Here is a 19742-nt window from a genome sequence, read left to right on the forward strand (position 1 = left end):
AGGCCCCGCAGCCGAGCCGCACCCCGCGCCGTGAGGAAGAGAAAAGTTCCCCCCCTCCCCCCCACACCCACCCACCCACACCACCACCCCCTCCCACACATACACAACCAAAAAAAATATATAAAAACCATCCCAACACCGACACACAACAAAAAAAGGGAAAAAAAAGATGGACAGACTGCTAGTCAGCCGCTGCCGTTAGGCGCCGCCACGTGAGGTCAGGATCAAACCCTGGCCTCTGGCGCTGTGAGGCAGCAGATCTACCAGCTACGCCTACTAAGCATGTTGATGTTGGCAAATGGCCGAACAATCTCAACTTGTTTGTTCTTAAATTCCATAAACTATTTTGTTAAATAAACAGTTACTATTATTTCTTTGTATGATTAATTGAATTCAATTGATCACAGCCTTATAACAGATAATGTCCAGTTGTCATTGTAAATGAACTCAAAGAACTTGGAACACAGAACAGTACAGCACAGGAACAGGCACAATGTCTGTGCCGAACAATGATGCCAAGCCAAACTCTTATCTCATAAGGTCATAACGGATAGGAGTAGAATTAGGCCAATCGGCCCATCAAGTCTACTCCGCCATTCAATCATGGCTGATCTCTCTCCCTCCTAACCCCATTCTCCTGCCTTCTGCCCACAACCTCTGACACCTGTACTAATCAAGAATCTATCTTTCTCTGGTGGATTACCTACCTGCACATGATCTGTATCCTTCTTTTCCCCCACATATCCACGTGTCTATCCAAAAGCCTCTAAAACACCACTGCCGTATCTGCCTCCACCACCAGTCCTGGCAGCAAGTTCCAGGCACCCATCACCCTCTGTGTAAATAAAGCTGCCTGGCACATCTCTTTTAAATTTTGCCCCTCTCACTTTAAAACTATGTACTCAACTATTTGTTATGTCCAAGGAAAAGGGTTGTGACTGTTTACCTTGCCTCTCATAATTTTATGTACTTCTATCAGGTCTCCCCACATTACATTAGTAATTAATGTCCCCACAATAAATTAGTCCTTCCCCGAGGAACAACATTAGTCTTCCAGGACTTCGCCTATTGTTGAAGAAGATGCAAAGATCTTCGTCAAGGCTCCTGCAATCTCCTCTCTTGTCTCTGTGGTAAATGGCATCGGTAACTTAATGCTGATTTAATTCAAATGGTACATGCAGTCGAGGCTAAGATGTTGAATCATTACCTTTGGTTTTGCTTTGGTAAACATTGTAAATTGTACCCAGTGTGTAGGATGGTTCTCGTGTACGGGGATCGCTGGTCGGCACGGACTCGGTGAGCCGAGAGGCCAGTTTCCTTGCTGTATCTCTAAACTAAGCTAAAACTGAACTAAAGTAATGGGACAGTTTGAATACAATATTGAAAAAGTATTTAGAGGAGTAATTAAAATCTAATGCTATTGGCTGGGCGCAAACGCGAATAAATATAACCATTTATATTGAGGTACTCGGTAGCCAACAAGGACACTGTGAGCCAAAGAGCCTGAGGTAATGGTTGGGGGCACTGATGTGATCCATTATAAAAACCCTTGGCTCATTCAATTAAGCATGGCACGGTGGCGCAGTGGTAGAGCTTATGCCTTACAGTGCTTGCAACACCAGAGACCCGGGTTCGATCCCGACTACGGGGGCTGTCTGTACGGAGTTTGTACGTTCTCCCCGTGACCACGTGGGTTTTCTCAGAGATCTTTTATTTCCTCCTGCACTCCAAAGACATACAGTTATGTAGGTTAATTGGCTTGGTGAATGTGTAAATTGTCCCTAGTGTGTATAGGATAGTGTTAATGTGCGTGGATCGTGGTCGACCCGGACGCGAAGGGCCTGTTTCCGCACTGTATCTCTAAAGCTCTAACATATTGCAGGATAGTATCACTTCATGACTTCAGTTCCATTATGGAACGTGACACCTCTTACATGATCTACCATTTTATTTTCAATGCGTTTGTTGTATTGCTACTGCCAAAGGCTCAGATGGGCTAGAAATTGTTTCTTGAAAGAAGAGTTTCTTGAAAGAATATGTCAATAGGCCAACAAGGAAAGGGGCCATATTTGCATTGGGAGGTGGTCAAGTGATTGAAGTTCCAATGGGAGAGCAATTTGGGGATAATATCCATAACACCATAATTTCAGATAGTTACGGACCTCAGGGAAAGGTGTTATTAGGGAATGGCTAATTACATAGTACTAGGCAGGAGTTGGAGGCAGCAGATTGGGAGCTGACATAGAAAACATAGAAACATAGAAAATAGGTGCAGGAGGAGGCCATTCGGCCCTTTGAGCCAGCATCGCCATTCATTGTGATCATGGCTAATCGTCCCCAATCAATAACCCGTGCCTGCCTTCTCCCCATATCCCTCGATTCCACTAGCCCCTAGAGCTCTATCTAACTCTCTCTTAAATTCATCCAGTGATTTGCCTTCCACTGCCCTCTGTGGCAGAGAATTCCACTGACGTTATTGGCTTAGTTGACATCTGATACGTGAGACAGACACAAAATCTTGGAATAACTCAGCGGGTCAGACAGCATCTCTGGAAAAAAAAGAAATAGGTGACGCAAGAGTTGTTTAAATGTCAGTTGGTTTGAATTCAGCACGAGCATGTATTTATGAAGAAAGAAAGTCAAGGATGGCAGGATGGGGGAAATTGCAAATTTAGACGAAAAGGAAAATAAAGCATGTATAAGGTTTAGGAAGCTCAAATTTGGACAGAGCCCTTGAGGGATATGAAGAAGCATGAAATAACTTAAACAGGGAATCAACAGGGCTGAAAGAGGTCACATTATATCCTTGGCAAGTTAGGTTAAGGAGAATCCCTCGGCATTCTATACATTAAGTAAAAACAAGAGGGTAGCTTGAGAGAGAGTAGGACCTCCCTAGGACAAAGAAGGGCATTTTACATTAAGTCAGAAGAAATGTGTAATATTAATTACTTCGCATTCATGCTGGGGAATGGCGAGATCAGGGAGAAGGATGCTGACAACTGGAGAAGGATGCTGAAAACAAGAAAGAGGAGGTGTTGAGTCTTTTGAAGAATGCGGAGGTGGATAAGTCCCCACAGTCTGATAGGATCTACACCAGGTTATTGAGAATCAAGAAAGGAGATTGTTGGGGCCTTTACAAAGACCATTGCTCTTGATGTACCAAGGGTTAAATGGGTCAATGGCTTATTTACTGCACATGTACAGAGATACAGTGAAACGCTTGTTTTACATGCTTTTCATCAAATCATACCATACATGAGTACAATAAATGCTCTTTTGGAACAGCATGCTGAGTCATCATGTTCCAACTTCCAAGTCTCTGAAATATCTGATCTAAGCCTAAGGCAAATCTTATATTTCTCACTTTAAGGCCTGGTGTATCTAGGGGCTAGCGGAATCAAGGGATATGAGGAGAAGGCAGGCACAGGTTACTGAATGTGGATGATCAGCCATGATTACAATGAATGGCGGTGCTGGCTCGAAGGGCCAAATGGGCTCCTCCTGTACCTATTTTCCATGTTTCTATGTTCCGGCAGAACTGATTTGGGGTCCTAGGGATCAGCCTGGCCCAGCGAGATGCCATTGGCTCCTTCCACCGCCGTTCTATGCAGCTGCTGCAGGCCCGTACCAATCACAGAACTTTAAGGAGCTTTCCAGGGATGCGGGCGGTGAGTTCGGTCGTCTGTTCACAGCCATCAACGTTACCCTTCACCTTCCACCGCTGCCAGGATGCAGCATCCATTTACCATGATTGATCAGGTTAAACCACAAGGAGAGGCTGCTTGGCTCAAACCAGAGGTGTTTCCTGTTCACATTTTGAGGCAGTGACAAAGATGATTGAAGAGGGGAGGACAGTAGATGGAGCATGCATTTAGTAAGGCATTTGACAATGTCCCTCATGGTAGGCCGATTTATAGGATTAAGGCAAAAGGGATCCATGGAGCCTTGGAAGATTGGACTCAAAATTAGCTTGGCCAGGGGAATGATGGTGGGTTGTTATTCTTACTGGACGTATGTGACAAGTGAAGTTGTGCAGCGGTCAGTGCTGGGACCTCTGATGTTTGTGATATATATATAAATAATTTGGATGAAAATGTAGGTTGGCTGATCAGCAAGTCTGCAGATGACACAAAAATTGGCAGAGCAGTGGATAGTGCGGATGTTTATCCAAAGACTCAGCAGAATACAGATGGGTCAGAAATATGGATGTTGAAAGAGTTACTCTTGTGTGCAGTTGTGGCCGCCCCGTTACAGGAAAGATTAAGAGGTTGTTAGATTGGCATATTGATATACAGGGAATGGAGGGATATGGATCATGCGCAGAGTAGATTAATTTAATTTGGCATCATGTTTGGCACGGATATTTTGGGCCGTAGGGGCTGTTCCTGTGGTGTACTGCTCTATGTTTCATGTGAAGAAATGGTAGATGGAGTTTAATCCAGGCAAGCATGAGGTATTGCACTTTAGGAAGTCAAATGTAAGACAAAAGCAAACAGTAATTAACAAAGCCCTTGGGGGCATTGATGTTCAGAGGGATCTTGGGGTGCAAGTCCGTAGCTCCATGAAAGTGGCAACACAAGTATATAGGGTGGTAGAGAAGGCTCAAGGTATACTTGCCTTCCTTCAACTAAACGAGAGCAAGTCTGGGGTCATCCTATTCGCCCCCCCCCCCGACTCCATCAAGACGATAACAGGCAGCCTTGGAAGCCTATCCTCCCTAGTCTAACCGCATGTCAAAAACCTTGGCGTGATATTTGACTCTGCATTAAAGTTTGACAAGCAAGTCAACGCTGTGGTAAAAGCCAGCTTCTTCCAGCTTCGTACCATAGCTAAAATCAAACCATTCCTCCAATTTGACGACATTGAAAAAAATCATCCACGCATTCATTTCCTCACGCCTAGACTACTGCAACTCCCTATACACTGGGATCAGCCAATCATCCCTGTCCCGCCTGCAATTGGTCCAAAACGCCGCAGCGAAACTCCTGACGGGTACCCGTAAAAGGGACCACATCACCCCGATTCTGGCCTCTCTCCACTGGCTCCCAGTACAGTACAGAATCAACTTCAAGCTCCTCCTATTCACATACAAAGCCCTAAACGTGCTTGCTCCCCCATATCAAAAATCTTCTAACCCACCGCTCTATAGAAACATATAAAATTCTTAAGGGGTTGGAGAGGCTAGATGCGGGAAGATTGTTCCTGATGTTGGGGGAGTCCAGAACCAGGGGTCACAGCTTAAGGATAAGGGGGAAGTCTTTTAGGACCGAGATGAGAAAACATTTCTTCACACAGAGAGTGGTGAGTCTGTGGAATTCTCTGCCACAGAAGGTAGTTGAGGCCAGTTCATTGGCTATATTTAAGAGGGAGTTAGATGTGGCCCTTTTTGCTAAAGGGATCAGGGGGTATGGAGAGAAGGCAGGTACAGGCTACTGAGCTGAATGATCAGCCATGATCATATTGAATGGCGGTGCAGGCTTGAAGGGCCGAATGGCCTACTCCTGCACCTATTTTCTATGTTTCTATGTTTCTATGTTTCTATCTCCAGGTCCCTCAGGTCGGCCGATTTGGGGCTACTGACTATCCCGCGGTCTAGGCTTAAGCTCAGGGGTGACCGCGCTTTTGCGGTTGCAGCTCCTAGACTGTGGAACAGCATCCCTCTCCCCATCAGAACTGCCCCCTCCAACGACTCCTTTAAGTCCAGGCTCAAAACGTATCTCTACTCCCTAGTGTTTGAAGCCCTCTGAGGGGGCGCTGTGAACTGTTTATGTATGTGCTGTTATGTTTGTGTGCCATTGTATGTTCGTTCTTAGTACCTGAACTGATGTACAGCACTTTGGTCAATGTGGGTTGTTTTAAAATGTGCTATACAAATAAAATTGACTTGACTTGACATTGAGTTTAAAAATAGGAAAGTCAGCACAATATAGTTTGCACAGTTGCAACTGTATAAATTTGGTGTATGCATGCAGTTCTGATCACCACATCACAGGAAGGTTATGGACGTTTCTGGGAGGGTGCAGAAGTGGTTCACCATGATGATACCTGGATTAAAGAGAAGGTATTTATTCACAAAATGCTGGAGTAACTCAGCAGGTCAGGCAGCATCTCAGGAGAGAAGGAATGGGTGACGTTTCGGGTCGAGACCCTTCTTCAGACTGATGTCAGGGGGGCGGGGCAAAGGAAGGATATAGGTAGAGACAGGAAGATAGAGGGAGATCTGGGAAGGGGGAGGGGAAGAGAGGTACAGAGGAACTATCTAAGGTTGGAGAAGTCGATGTTCATACCACTGGGCTGCAAGCTGCCCAGGCGAAATATGAGGTGCTGTTCCTCCAATTTCCGGTGGGCCTCACTATGGCACTGGAGGAGGCCCATGACCGAAAGGTCAGACTGGGAATGGGAGGGGGAGTTGAAGTGCTCGGCCACCGGGAGATCAGATTGGTCAACGCGGACCGAACGCAGGTGTTGAGCGAAGCGATCGCCGAGCCTGCGTTTGGTTTCGCCGATGTAAATAAGTTGACATCTGGAGCAGTGGATGCAATAGATGAGGTTGGAGGAGGTGCAAGTGAACCTCTGTGAGGTTGGAGGAGGTGCAGGTGAACCTCTGTTGAGGTTGGAAGAGGTGCAGGTGAACCTCTGTTGAGGTTGGAGGAGGTGCAGGTGAACCTCTGTTGAGGTTGGAGGAGGTGCAGGTGAACCTCTGTTGAGGTTGGAGGAGGTACAGGTGAACCTCTGTTGAGGTTTAAAGAGTATTTGCTAAAAAGAAAGATTCGACAAACTTAATCTTTTTTTCTCTCTGGAGTGTCGAAGGCCGAGGAGTGATCTGACAGTCAGTGACTTTTTCCCCCAAGAAGGAAATGTTGTGTACTGGAGGACATAGCTTCAAGACAAGAGGGACATTTTTTACAGGGGGTTTGCGAGTCGAATAATGTATACAGAAAGTGATGGGTGCCTGGGATGTGCTGACAGGGGAGGTGCTGGAAGCAGATGTGATGGCAACATTTAAAAGCCATTTAGACAGGTTTGTGTGCAGGCAAGGGTTGGAGGAAGATAGACCATGTACAGGCAGCTGGGATTAGTTTAAATTGACACAGGCCCTTTCCTTCTCTGTACTGTTCTAGGTTCGATGTTTGAAACTTACCTGAATTTTTTAACAAGATCTTCCTTTTCAACCTTATGTTTGGTAAGTATTTCATTTAACACAGTCCGCATCTGTGACAATTCCAGTTCAAATTGAGCTATTGGAACAAACAAACAGATTACATTATTGAATATGACACTGTAGTTTGCTGACATTTATCTGCTTAGTTATTTATTGGGCATGTTATAGGAAACCCATAAAAAGGTGTAAGGCTTTATAGACTAATTTTTGATATATGAGCTGGATATGTGAGATTTCCATACTACTGTCACAGTAACATTTGATTCCCTTAATATCCATAAATGTTTTGATTTCTGTTCAGAATAAACTCACTAACTGAACCTTCACTGCCCTTCAGAGATGTGAATTGCAAAGATTCACCACCCTTTGCGTGGGGAACAATCCATCTATAATGTAATCTGGTAAGATTTAAAAGCAAATGAAAATATGTTAATGATTTTTTCTGAAACATGCCAAGAGTTGTTTTTTCTTGCATCACTGCCACACAGCCAGTACCTCAAATGATTTACAGTGCATCAGAGGTGTACCAAGAACAACAAATACAAACATTGCCAGCTGCCTTACATGAGCTATTTTAAAACCCAACGGCGGTATTTTCTTCCGGGAAGCGAGTTGTTGTCATCTAACACATTTTACCCTGTGAAAGGAGTACTATTTAGACTGTACACATGTCACTTAAACCCAACAAGCAGGTGCACAAAGTGATAAGGGAAGACAGACAAAAAAAAACTAGTGGAACAACTCTATAGGGCAGGCAGCATCTGTGGAGGGAGTGGACAGACAATGTTTCAGGTCATCATATGCCTGAGCTTGGTCCATATCCCTCCAAATCTGTCCCACCATGTACCTGGCTAAAAGTTTCTTAAACAATGGGAGAGTCCCAGCCTCAACTGCCTCCTCTGGCAGCTTGTTCCATACACCCACCACCAGTTGGGTCAAAAAGTTACCCCTCAGATTCCTATTGAATCTTTTCCCCTTCACCTTGAACCTATGTCCTCTGTTCCTCAATTCCCCTACTCTGGGCAAGAGACCCTGTGCATCTACCCGACCTATTCCTCTCATGATCTTGTACACCTCTATAAGATCACCCCTCATCCTCCTGCGCTCCATGAAATAGAGACCCAGCCTACTCAACCTCCATGGAAAGGAGACCCAGCCTACTTAACCTCTCCCTATAGCTCACACCCTCTAGTCCTGGCAACATCCTCGTAAATCTTTTCTGAACCCTTTCAAGCTTGTCAATATCTTTCCTATAACATGGTGCCCAGAACTGAACACAATATTCTAAATGCGGTCTCACCAACATCTTACACAACTGCAACATGACCTCCCAACTTCTATACTCAATACTCTGACTGATGAAGGCCAGTGCCAAAAGCCTTTTTGACCACCTTACCTACCTGCGTCTTGACCTTCAAGGAACCATGCACCTGTACTCCTAGATCCCTCTGCTCTACAACACTACCCAGAGGCCTACCATTTACTGTGTAAGTCCTGCCCTTGTTCAACGTCCCAAAATGCAACACCTCACATTTCTCTGTATTAAATTCCATCAACCATTCCTCCACCCACCTGGCCAATCGATCCAGATCCTGCTGCAATCTTTCACAACTATCTTCACTATCTGCAAAACCACTCACTTTTGTATCATCAGCAAACTTGCTAATCTTGCCCTGTATGCTCTCATCCAAATCACTGTGGTCTTGATGAGACAACAGCTAAAGCATTATGCAAATTTTTATTCCTCTTATGTTAAAAAAAAACATTTACCAGAGAGGGAGTGTGGCAAGGCTTCCTAGAAAATGGTCCTTGATTATGTTGTATAAGAAAATAACTGCAGATGCTGGTACAAATCAAAGGTATTTATTCACAAAATGCTGGAGTAACCCAGCAGGTCAGGCAGCATCTCGGGAGAGAAGGAATGGGTGACGTTTCGGGTCGAGACCTTTCTGCAGACCCTTCTGAAGAAGGGTCTCGACCCGAAACGTCACCCATTCCTTCTCTCCCGAGATGCTGCCTGACCTGCTGAGTTACCCCAGCATTTTGTGAATAAATACCTTGATTATGTTGACTGCTTTCCCAAAGCAGTGTGAAGTGTAGATGGAATCAATGGGGGGTTGGGGGAGGGGAGCGGTTCAGTGTAATGGTTTGGGCTACATCCACGACTCTGCAATTTCTTGCGGTCTTGGGCAGAGCTGTGGTGCCTGACTGTAGGAGGCTTTCTACAATGCATTTGTAGAAGTTGGTAAGAGTTGCTGGAGGCATGCCAAATTTCCTTTGTCTTCTGAGGAAGCGGAGACTCTGGTGTGCTTTCTGGGCCGCAGCTTCAACGTAGTTGGTCCCCAACAGACATTTTGGTGATATTTATGCCCAGGAACTTGAAACTCTCGACCATCTCCACGTCAGCACTATTGAAGCTGACTGTGGCAGAAACACCACCTCATTTCCTGAACTCAATAACTAGCTCCTTCATCTTGCTGACATTGAAAATATCACTGTTATCTTGATACCATACATGTGGTGTTTCTGCCAGTCAGCTTCAATAATTCTGACGTGGAGATTATACTAAATTTCCTATCTCCTTTCCATCTTTATTAAAACTGTAAAACTCATAATTAGTAAAACTATAGAAATATATCAAATTATGGGAGGCATATCTACACTTTCTCTGCAGCTGCAACACTATGTTATGCATTTTGTTCACTTTTCTCTTTGCTCTGACTGATGAATGGTTTGATGTACCCAATGCATGGTGTGTGTAGGAAGTAACTGCAGATTCTGATTTAAACCAAAGATAGACACAAAAAGCTGGAGTAACTCAGCGGGACAGGCAGCATCTCTGAAGAGAAGGAATGGGTGATGTTTCAGGTCGAGACCCTTGAGAAGAAGGTTCTCGACCCGAAACGTCACCCATTCCTTTTCTCAAGAGAGGCTGCCCGTCCCGCTGAGTTACCCCAACTTTTTGTGTCAATCTTCAATGCATGGTACACATTAGAGGCAGATAACATGTTCCCAATGTTGGGGGAGTCCAGAACAAGGGGCCACAGTTTGAGAATAAGGGGTAGGCCATTTAGAACGATGAGGAAGAACTTTTTCAGTCAGAGGGTGGTGAAGGTGTGGAATTCTCTGCCTCAGAAGGCAGTGGAGGCCAGTTCGTTGGATGCTTTCAAGAGAGAGCTGGATAGAGCTCTTAAGGATAGCGGAGTGAGGGGGTATGGGGAGAAGGCAGGAACGGGGTACTGATTGATAGTGATCAGCCATGATCGCATTGAATGGCGGTGCTGGCTCGAAGGGCTGAATGGCCTACTCCTGCACCTATTGTCTATTGTCTATTGTCTATTGTCTATTGTAATGGTTTGACTGGATAGCATGCAAAACAAAGTTTTTCATAAAGTTGGTCTGAGAAGCCCTTTAGTGAGTGGGATCTCTATCAGGAAATGGAAATATTGGTAAAATAATATAGAGTGGAGTAATTGCAGAAATCTTGCAGACAATGGGGCTTATGAATGGCTCGGGGAGAGGGCAGTGGCACGGTCTGATAAGGGGTGGAGTGTAAGGCTGTCCTTGTATTATGTTTGACTTGCTTTGCAGTGCTGGCTCGAAGGGCCAAATGGCCTACTCCTGCACCTATTGTCTATTGCCTTGATTTAACCATCCGTTGTTGAATAAGATTAACATAAACAAAAAGTATATTATGACTAATGAAATAATTAATAACCGTTTTGTAGATAGTAAAACAGGAAAACATATAGCCAAGGACGAAGTATATTTTTATATAATTGTATCTAACCAAAAAAGTTGTTTAGTGCACTGTATGACCATCGGCTAATTCTGCTGCAAAAACAGAGAAGTGGTGAGCAGTTAAATGCCGCCATCTCTCCATGATATCATGCAATAAAGCCTCTTGAAGCGAAACTCAAAGTCTCCACTTTTTCTTGAAGTCAATTACCTCGACAACTATTACTACACTGACTACTATAGCTACACGAAAGGCTGTCTGATTAAAGGGCATAGCATGCAGAAGGATCAGAAACAGATTTAAATGACTCTCGATAGACACAAAATGCTGGAGAAACTCACCGGGTCAGGCAGCATCTCTGGAGAAAAGGAATAGGTGATGTTTCGGGCCGAGACCCTTCTTCAGACTGAGCACCAGACTCTCAGTCTGAAGAAGGGTCTCAACCCAAAATGTCACCTATTCTTGTATGTTTATGATTTATTCAATGTTTTACCTATTTGTTTTTATCATCAATATCTGAAAAGCCGCTTCGCTCCAGGCTTTATTAAACCCTTGGTCAGAATCTAGTCAACTGATTTGAACTCTGTAGATGTGGTGAGGTTGATTGCATTTTGAAAATAAGGTAGTTGTACAGAATGTGCCACCAAGGAGCTCAAATAAAACAGAGGTCATTGGGGCTGAGTGGAAATGCTTTGCAATGGCTTGGATCTAATAAAATGATTGAGTTTGTCAAATATTAGGTATTAGACTAGTTTGCTTTATTCTCCATGCTTCATTTACCTGATTGCCATGGGCACTACCATGCAAACAACTATGTATTTGAAGTTCTGCACAATGTTTTGGCCCAGGGGAAATTCCTGAGGCCTGGTTTGTAAGCATGGTTGGATGCAATGGCTTATTCAAAGGCTCATGAAATCTTGATGCTAACTAACAACCGTAAGAAAGTACAAATGTAGACTGTAACAAATAGACACCTGCCACATCAGTTTGATCGAACTGACCTACTGCGGCAAAGTAGGGTGTCGAATTGCAAGTAACAAGGGCAAGTTACAAGCAATGATAGTATTGGCAAAGGAATGATCCCTCGTGATTGATAGGGGTTATTCAGGGTTGTAAAATTAAGTAGAAGTTAGTTAGAGTTAGATAGTTAGTTAGAGATACATAATAGAAACAGACCCTTCGGCTCACCAATCCAGCACCGAGCAAAGACACTTGTTCTATGCTATCCCATTTTCTCATCCATTCCTTTGGAATTATATCCCAATCCTGTAATTGGGATGATTTTACAGGAGCCAATTAACCTAGAAACCTGGACGTCTTTGGTAGGTGGGAGGAAGCCAGAGCACTGAGGAAAGCAAGCAGTTACAGGGAAAACATGCAAACTCCACACAGACAGCATCCGAGGTCAGGATCGAACCTGGGTCTGTTTTGTGCTGTAAGGCAGCAGATCCACTAGCTGTGTCGCTGTGAGCAGCTGTGCCGAAGTACCAGCTGTTAATTCAAAACAAGAACTATTCTTCAGAATATCTGATCTAATGTGCGTCAAATGCAGTAATCAGTTTGAAATTAAAAAGATAACTTTGCAAACAGACGGGTAGACTGGAAAAACTCCGTTTTGTATGCAAGAGCTGAATATAAGACAATGGAGTTTGTTAATTGACTTTCGTCAAACCAGAATTTCCCACCGGAAATTGGAGGAACAGCACCTCATATTTCGCCTGGGCAGCTTGCAGCCCAGTGGTATGAACATTGACTTCTTCAACTTTAGATAGTTCCTCTGTCCCTCTCTTCCCCTCCCCCTTCCCAGATCTCCCACTGTCTTCCAGTCTCCACCTATATCCTTCCTGTGTCCCGCCCCCTTGACATCAGTCTGAAGAAGTTTTTATTCACAAAATGCTGGAGTATCTTAGCAGGTCAGGCAGCATCTCAGGAGAGAAGGAATGGGTGACGTTTCGGGTCGAGACCCTTCTTATATTCAGTCTGAAGAAGAGTCTCGACCCGAAACGTCGCCCATTCCTTCTCTCCTGAGATGCTGCCTGACCTGCTGAGTTACTCCAGCATTTTGTGAATACCTTCGTCAAACCAGAGATCTTCAGCTTAAGTTACTTCACACCAATGTGCCACAGATGGGTGAAGCTTCCTGACCAGTTATTCTGTCACTTAGCACATCGAGCATGACCAGAGGCATATTTGTCTTTCTATTAATAATTGAGGTATTTGTCTACTAAAGAGAGCCAGCCCTCACAACCCTGATTTTGGTTATCTGGGTTCCCTGTCCGCAGAAGCTTTTAGACCACCCATATGAATTTCTTTGGACCAGCAAAGGTGTTGGAGAATTCAGAGATATCTTGTCAGCCACAATATGCTCCCATTGTAAAGATATAATTTTGCAAAGATAAATCTTAAAATTAAGTAGATAATTATAGCCATCAGTAATGTAGTTAATCATTTACTGTTGTCTTAATGTTTAAAAGATATAAAAACCCAATGTACTTTGAGTTTGGAGATTCTATTAAGAGGGTCTCCAAGAGAAAGTCTGTTTCTCTTAAACAATCAAGACTTTTACATGAGCCAGCTTCAGCCTCCGGGTAACTTATTTCACAAGTCACAACAACGGTTACCACAGTTAATGAGCAACACCTTCTGTTATGTTGGGGAATATTAGGAGATCACTGAGCCATGTGAAACCTCAAACAAAGATAATAGGAATAGCTGAGTGTAGAGCCCCAATATAAATATCTCAAGAGATATTTTAATTTACAAGTAATTCAACAAAACACCAAGGAAGGAGGGTGCCCACCTGATGACCCCAATGAAGTCTTTACCCCTACCCCCACTCAAGAGATTAAGAAGGTGCCGATTACAGTGGGGATTGTAATACCAAGTCCTATCTCAACTGCTATACGTGTTCCACAACACAAAATTGATATAATGTGATAGATCAATAAGGATTTATAATAAACCGAAGATAGACACCAGAAGCTGGATAACTCAGCGGGACAGGCAGCATCTCTGGAGAGAAGGAATGGGTGACGTTTCGAGTCGAGACCCTTCTTCAGACTGGTTAGGGATAAGGGAAACGAGAGATATAGACGATGACGTAGAGAGATAAAGAACAATGAATGAAAGATATGTAAAAAAAGTAACATTGATAAAGGAAACAGACCATTGTAAGCTGTTTATAGGGTGAAAACGAGAAGCTAGTGCGACTTTGGTGGGGAATGGAGAGAGAGGGAATGCCTGAAGTGAGAGAAATTAATATTCATACCACTGGGCTGTAAACTGCCCAAAAGAAATATGAGATGCTGTTTCTCCAATTTGCGTTTGGCCTCACTCTGACAATGGAGGAGACCTAGGACAGAAAGGTCTGTGTGGGAATGGGAAGGAGAATTAAAGTGTTTGGCAACCGAGAGATCAGGTAGGTTCAGGCAGACTGAGCCAAGGTGTTCAGCGAAATGATCGCCTAGTCGATGTTTGGTCTCACCGAGTCCACATCTTGACCAATGGATACAGTAGACGAGGTTGGAGGAGGTGCAAGTGAACCACTGCCTAACCTGAAAAGACTGTCGGGATCCCTGGACAGATTCAAGGGAGGAGATATAGGGACAGGTGTTGCATCTTCTGCGGTTGCAGGGGAATGTACCTGGGGAGGGGGTGGTTTGGGTGGGAAGGGATGAGTTGACTAGGGAGTTGTGGAGGGAATGCTCTCGGTAGAAGGCAGAAAGGGATGGAAATGGGAAGATGTGACTAGTGTTGGGGTCCCGTTGGAGGAGGCGGAAATTTCAGAGGATTATGTGTTGTATGCGACGGCTGATGGGTAAAAGGTAGGAACTAGGGGAACTCTGTTTCTGTTGTGACTGGGGGATGGGGAGCAAGGGCGGAGCTGCAGGGTACCGAGGAGACATGAGTAAGGGTCTCATCTATGATGGGAGAGGGGAACCTCCGTTCCCTAAAGAATGAGGACATCTTGATGTTCCAGTATGGAACACCTCATCTTGGGCACAGACGCGGCGTAGACGGAGGAATTGGGAGTAGGGGATAGAGTCTTTGCAGGAAGCAGGGTGGGAAGAAGGGTAGTCGAGATAGTTATGGGAGTCAGTGGATTTGTAATAGGCGTCAGTTGATAGTTTATTTCCTGTGATGGAGATTATGAGATCAAGAAAGGGGAGGATGGTGTCAGAGATGGTTCAAGTAAATTTGAGTGCAGGATGGAAATTGGTGGTGAAGTTGAGGAAGTCGATGAATTCTGCATTGATGCAGGAGGTAGCACCGATGCAGTCGTCAATGTAACGGAGATAGAGTTCGGGGATCGGGCCAGTGTATGCCTGGAACAGTGATTGTTCAACGTGCCCTACAAAAAGGCAGGCAGAGAGTCATGGGAGTGCCCATAGCCACGCCTTGGATTTGGAGGAAGTCGGAGGAGTCAAAGAAGAAGTTGTTAAGAGTGAGGACCAGCTCTGCTGGGCGGAATGGAGTGTTAGTGGTGGGAAATTGGATGGTTCTGCGGTTGAGGAAGAAACGGAGGGCTTTTAGGACTTCCTGGTGGGGGACGGTGTATAGTGACTGAACATCCATAGTAAAGATGAGGGAGTGGGGGCTCGGAAAGTGGAAGTCAGATTTATGTTAAGAATTTATATTACGTGGACTAAATTGGTTATACAGTGATTTCAATCAGGAACTAGAGAAACACAAAAATTACTTTGGAAATAGACAAGCAGAGAAAAAGTTGCTCTGGAAAAAAAGTCTAGGAAAAAATGTTTTTTGTATAACCTTGCAGTAATCAGACATTATCTCTCAAGAACAACCAGTTTCATCATAGATGGCTTTGAAATGGACAACTTCCCATGACACCTGTGCAATGATACGCTATTAAACAATTTAACATGTAGCCTTTAGTACTTTTAGCATGGGAGTAACAAAAATAAGCTTAGTTATTAAAACCACCTTTATTTTTGAAAACCCTGCAGGAAGAAAAAAGTAATTGCGAGTCTAGAATGCTCTAATCCCTAACCTCATTTTCAAATCATAATCATAATCATACTTTATTAGGCAAGTGTGTTTTGCAACATATGAGGAATTTGTTTTGCCATACAGTCATACCGATTAAAAGCAACAGAACACACAAAATACATTTTAACATAAACATCCGCCGCAGTGACTCCTCCACATTCCTCACTGTGAAGGAAGGCGAAGCAAAGTTCAATCTCTTCCCTTCTTTGTTCTCCAGCGGTCAGGGGCCTTGAGCCTTCTGTTGACGGGCCGATCTTGACTCCCGTAGCCGGCGGCATTTGACCACACCATATCGGGGCGATCAAGCTCCTGCATCGGGGGGGATCTCAGTTCCCCCGTGCCAGGTGATCGGACCCGGGTCGGAGCTGGTCGAAACCTTCTGCGATTTGGAGCTCCTGACATCAGTCTCTACCCGAGACTGCGAGTTCCTCGATGTTGAAGTCCGCAGGCCACGGTCGGAGCGTCGATCCCAGGCAAGGGATCGCAGGCTCTGATGGTAAGTCCACGGCCCCGCAGTGGAGCTCCACGTCAGTCCCGAGCAAGGCCTCCAGCTCCATGAGGTTAGGGCGCAGAGCGACCGGAGATACAATCCGGAAACAATCGCATCTCCGGCAAGGTAAGATATTGATAAACAGTTTCCCCCGACCCCCTCCCCCACACAAAACAAACCAGAGAACAGTAACACAAACTTTTGAAACACATTAAAAATAACAAAAAAAGACGAAAAACCAGAAAGACTGTTGGCGAGGCTGCCGTCGCTGAAGGTGCTACCCGGTGGAATGTCCTTCATCTCTCTCTCTCTCTCTCTCTCTCAAATTAAAATTGATTTATATAACAGGGTTTTCTATAAATTGAGATTTCTTAGGAAAACAACTATCACAACATAGCTGAACTACCTCTAGTAATACAATCCCTGACACGAATACAATCAATGAGGTGACCACTTTTGGTGACTGCGGGTACCTGAAAAGTTCAGTGTCGGTCGTGATCTCTGCTTTAGTGTTTGTTTTGGAAAGATATAATCTAAAGGAAACTACAGGTGCACAGCCACATATTTTGATGACGTGACCGTACACAGGAAGTGGCTCACTTCTGAACTACGGAGAGTGATGAGAAACAAGGAAGGAACTGTTGAGGCAAACCACTGTTTAGGCAAAGGGAGGCCCAGTAATCAACGGTGCAGAGAATGTTATGTATGAATAGGAGGCATGCCTGCTGCAAACAATATGTTTCTTTCAACCATGTTTAGTTTAGTTTAGTTTAGAGATACAGCACGGAAACAGGCCCTTCGGCCCACCGGGCCTGCACCAATCAGTGATCCCTGCATATTAACACTATCCCACACCCACTAGGGACAAGTTTTACATTTACCAAGCGAATTAATCTACATACCTGTACGTCTTTGGAGTGTGGGAGGACACCAAAGATATCGGAGAAAACCCAAGCAGGTCACGGGGAGAACGTACAAACTCTGTGCATAGGTATTCGAAATGTGGCCCCACCAACATCGTCTTGTGCAATTGTAGCATAACAGAGTTGTAACTCTGTGGAATTCTCTGCCTCCGAAGGCAGTGGATGCCAATTCTCTGGATGCTTTCAAGAGAGAGCTAGATAGAGCACTTAAAGATAGCGGAGTCAGGGGGTATGGGGAGAAGGCAGGAACGGGGTACTGATTGAGAATGATCAGTCATGATCAGATTGAATAGCGGTGCTGGCTCGAAGGGCCGAATGGCCTACTCCTGCACCTATTGTCTATTGTCATAACATACAACTTCTATGCTCAATACCCTGAGTGATGAAGGCTAATGTACCAAAAGCCTTCACGTCATCAAATCATACACGCGTGCGGAAATTCAGTGATCTTGGGAGAACTTTTCTGAGAAAATCCTGGTTGAAATGGAATTCTAATCTAGTGCTTTGAATACAAAGTCTGAAACCAATTTGGAGAGGGGAACAGGGTAGTGACAATTTGGGGCTGTGCTTCAGGTGTGCCATATTAGTCTGGGAAATATAGAACCAACAGGACCCACGAGTTTTATGTTTGTTGGGGTTCAGTTTGAGCTGAAAGAAGTCCAGAAAAGTAAGCCGTTTACATACTGCCACTGGAAGAATTAATCATCAGTGCACAGCTCAGAGGAGAAATTTGAAAGAATTTCTCAGACCTTTAAGGATAAGCTGATTCAACCTCTGACCTTACCCCAAACATATAGTATATGAAAATAACTGCAGATGCTGGTACAAATCAAAGGTATTTATTCACAAAATACTGAAGTAACTCAGCAGGTCAGGCAGCATCTCAGGAGAGAAGGAATGGGTGACGTTTCGGGTCAAGTCTGAAGAAGGACCCGAAATGTTACCCATTCCTTCTATCCAGAGATGCTGCTTGTACCACTGAGTTACTCCAGCATTTTGTGTCTATCTTTAGTTTCAATATATGAAAACAGGCCCTTGGCCCACCGAATCTATGCTAACCATCGATCACCCGTTCACATTAGTTCTATGTAGGAGGAAAGAACAACTTTAGATAGTTCCTCTGTCCCTCTCTTCCCCTCCTCCTTCCCAGATCTCCCTCTATCTTCCTGTCTCCACCTATATCCTTCCTTTGTCCCGCCCCCCCTGACATCAGTCTGAAGAAGGGTCTTGACCCGAAACGTCGCCCATTCCTTCTCTCCTGAGATGCTACCTGACCTGCTGAGTTACTCCAGCATTTTGTGAATAAAACTTCTTCAGACTGATGTCAGGGGGGCGGGACAAAGGATATAGGTGGTGACAGGAAGATAGAGGGAGAACTGGGAAGGGGGAGGGGAAGAGAGGGACAGAGGAACTATCTAAAGTTGGAGAAGTCAATGTTCATACCGCTGGGCTGCAAGCTCCCCAACCCCAAACATAAATATTTTTAGACATTGGACTATTAAGACCTTGAAAACTTTTAAGTTACACACCCAACTGTCGCTGGTTAAGGTGTTGGTAAGGATTGGGCAGGATTACGACACGTGCATCAAACCACTCATCAACTGGAAACTCAAAATATACTAGCACCAGTCCACTTTGGTGTGAAGGATTCCACAGTTGCAATGAAGCCAAGTGGACCAGAAGCCTGCAAGGTCGCCATTGATAAGGCACAGAAGTCGTGATGTTTAGACTTTGTCAGAAGCATAAATGCTCAGAAATGCAATGGAATAGCTAGCACTATTTACTTAAGAGTTACACAATCAAAAAGTAAATATTTTCCAGAAACACATCAAGAAACATTTCTATGACATATCACGACGAAGCACTTCCAGTTGTGTAATGCATGATAAATGACACCATTCTCACTTTGGAAAATTGAGAGCCAATTCCAGGAAATAATCAATGTAGGATTGGGGTTGGGTGGGGAGCGGGTGTGTGTGTATGAGGTCAGCACTTGCTGGACTGGAACCATAGAATTAACTAAGCCTCACCCAATACCTCACATGGTTACCGGTCACATCAGCTGTGCACCTCCCAACTTGTATAATTGTCCCTAGCCTTGTCCTTCCATTGCTCCACTCTCCCTATATCGCCCTTCTCACAAATCACTTTGGACCACAATGTCTGGGGGCAACTTATACCTCACGCTGCCTCGGCAAGGCCAGCAGCATAATCTCCTTCTTCTCCCTTCTCCCATCAGGCAAAATGTATAGCAGTGTGAAAACACACACCACCAGATTCAGGGACAGTTTCTTCCCAGCTGTTATCAGGCAACTGAATATCCTACCACAACCAGAGGGCAGTGCTGAACTACTATCTACCTCTTTGGTGACCCTCGGACTATCCTTGATCGGACTTTGCTGGCTTTACCTTGCACTA

At 44.6% G+C, this 19742-nt stretch overlaps 1 protein-coding gene across 1 annotated transcript in view; it reads right to left on the minus strand.

The window, feature by feature from the left end:
• The window catches only part of LOC144592266 (uncharacterized), a 61567-nt gene that overhangs the window by 12093 nt on the left and 29732 nt on the right, over nucleotides 1-19742 (minus strand). Inside the window, exon 10 of the mRNA XM_078396794.1 lies at nucleotides 7142-7238. Within this exon, the coding sequence (XP_078252920.1) occupies nucleotides 7142-7238 (97 nt within the window). The remainder of the gene's footprint in view (nucleotides 1-7141; nucleotides 7239-19742) is intronic.

The sequence above is a fragment of the Rhinoraja longicauda genome, chromosome 3, assembly GCF_053455715.1.
Source record: "Rhinoraja longicauda isolate Sanriku21f chromosome 3, sRhiLon1.1, whole genome shotgun sequence".
NCBI classification, from domain to species: domain Eukaryota; kingdom Metazoa; phylum Chordata; class Chondrichthyes; order Rajiformes; family Arhynchobatidae; genus Rhinoraja; species Rhinoraja longicauda.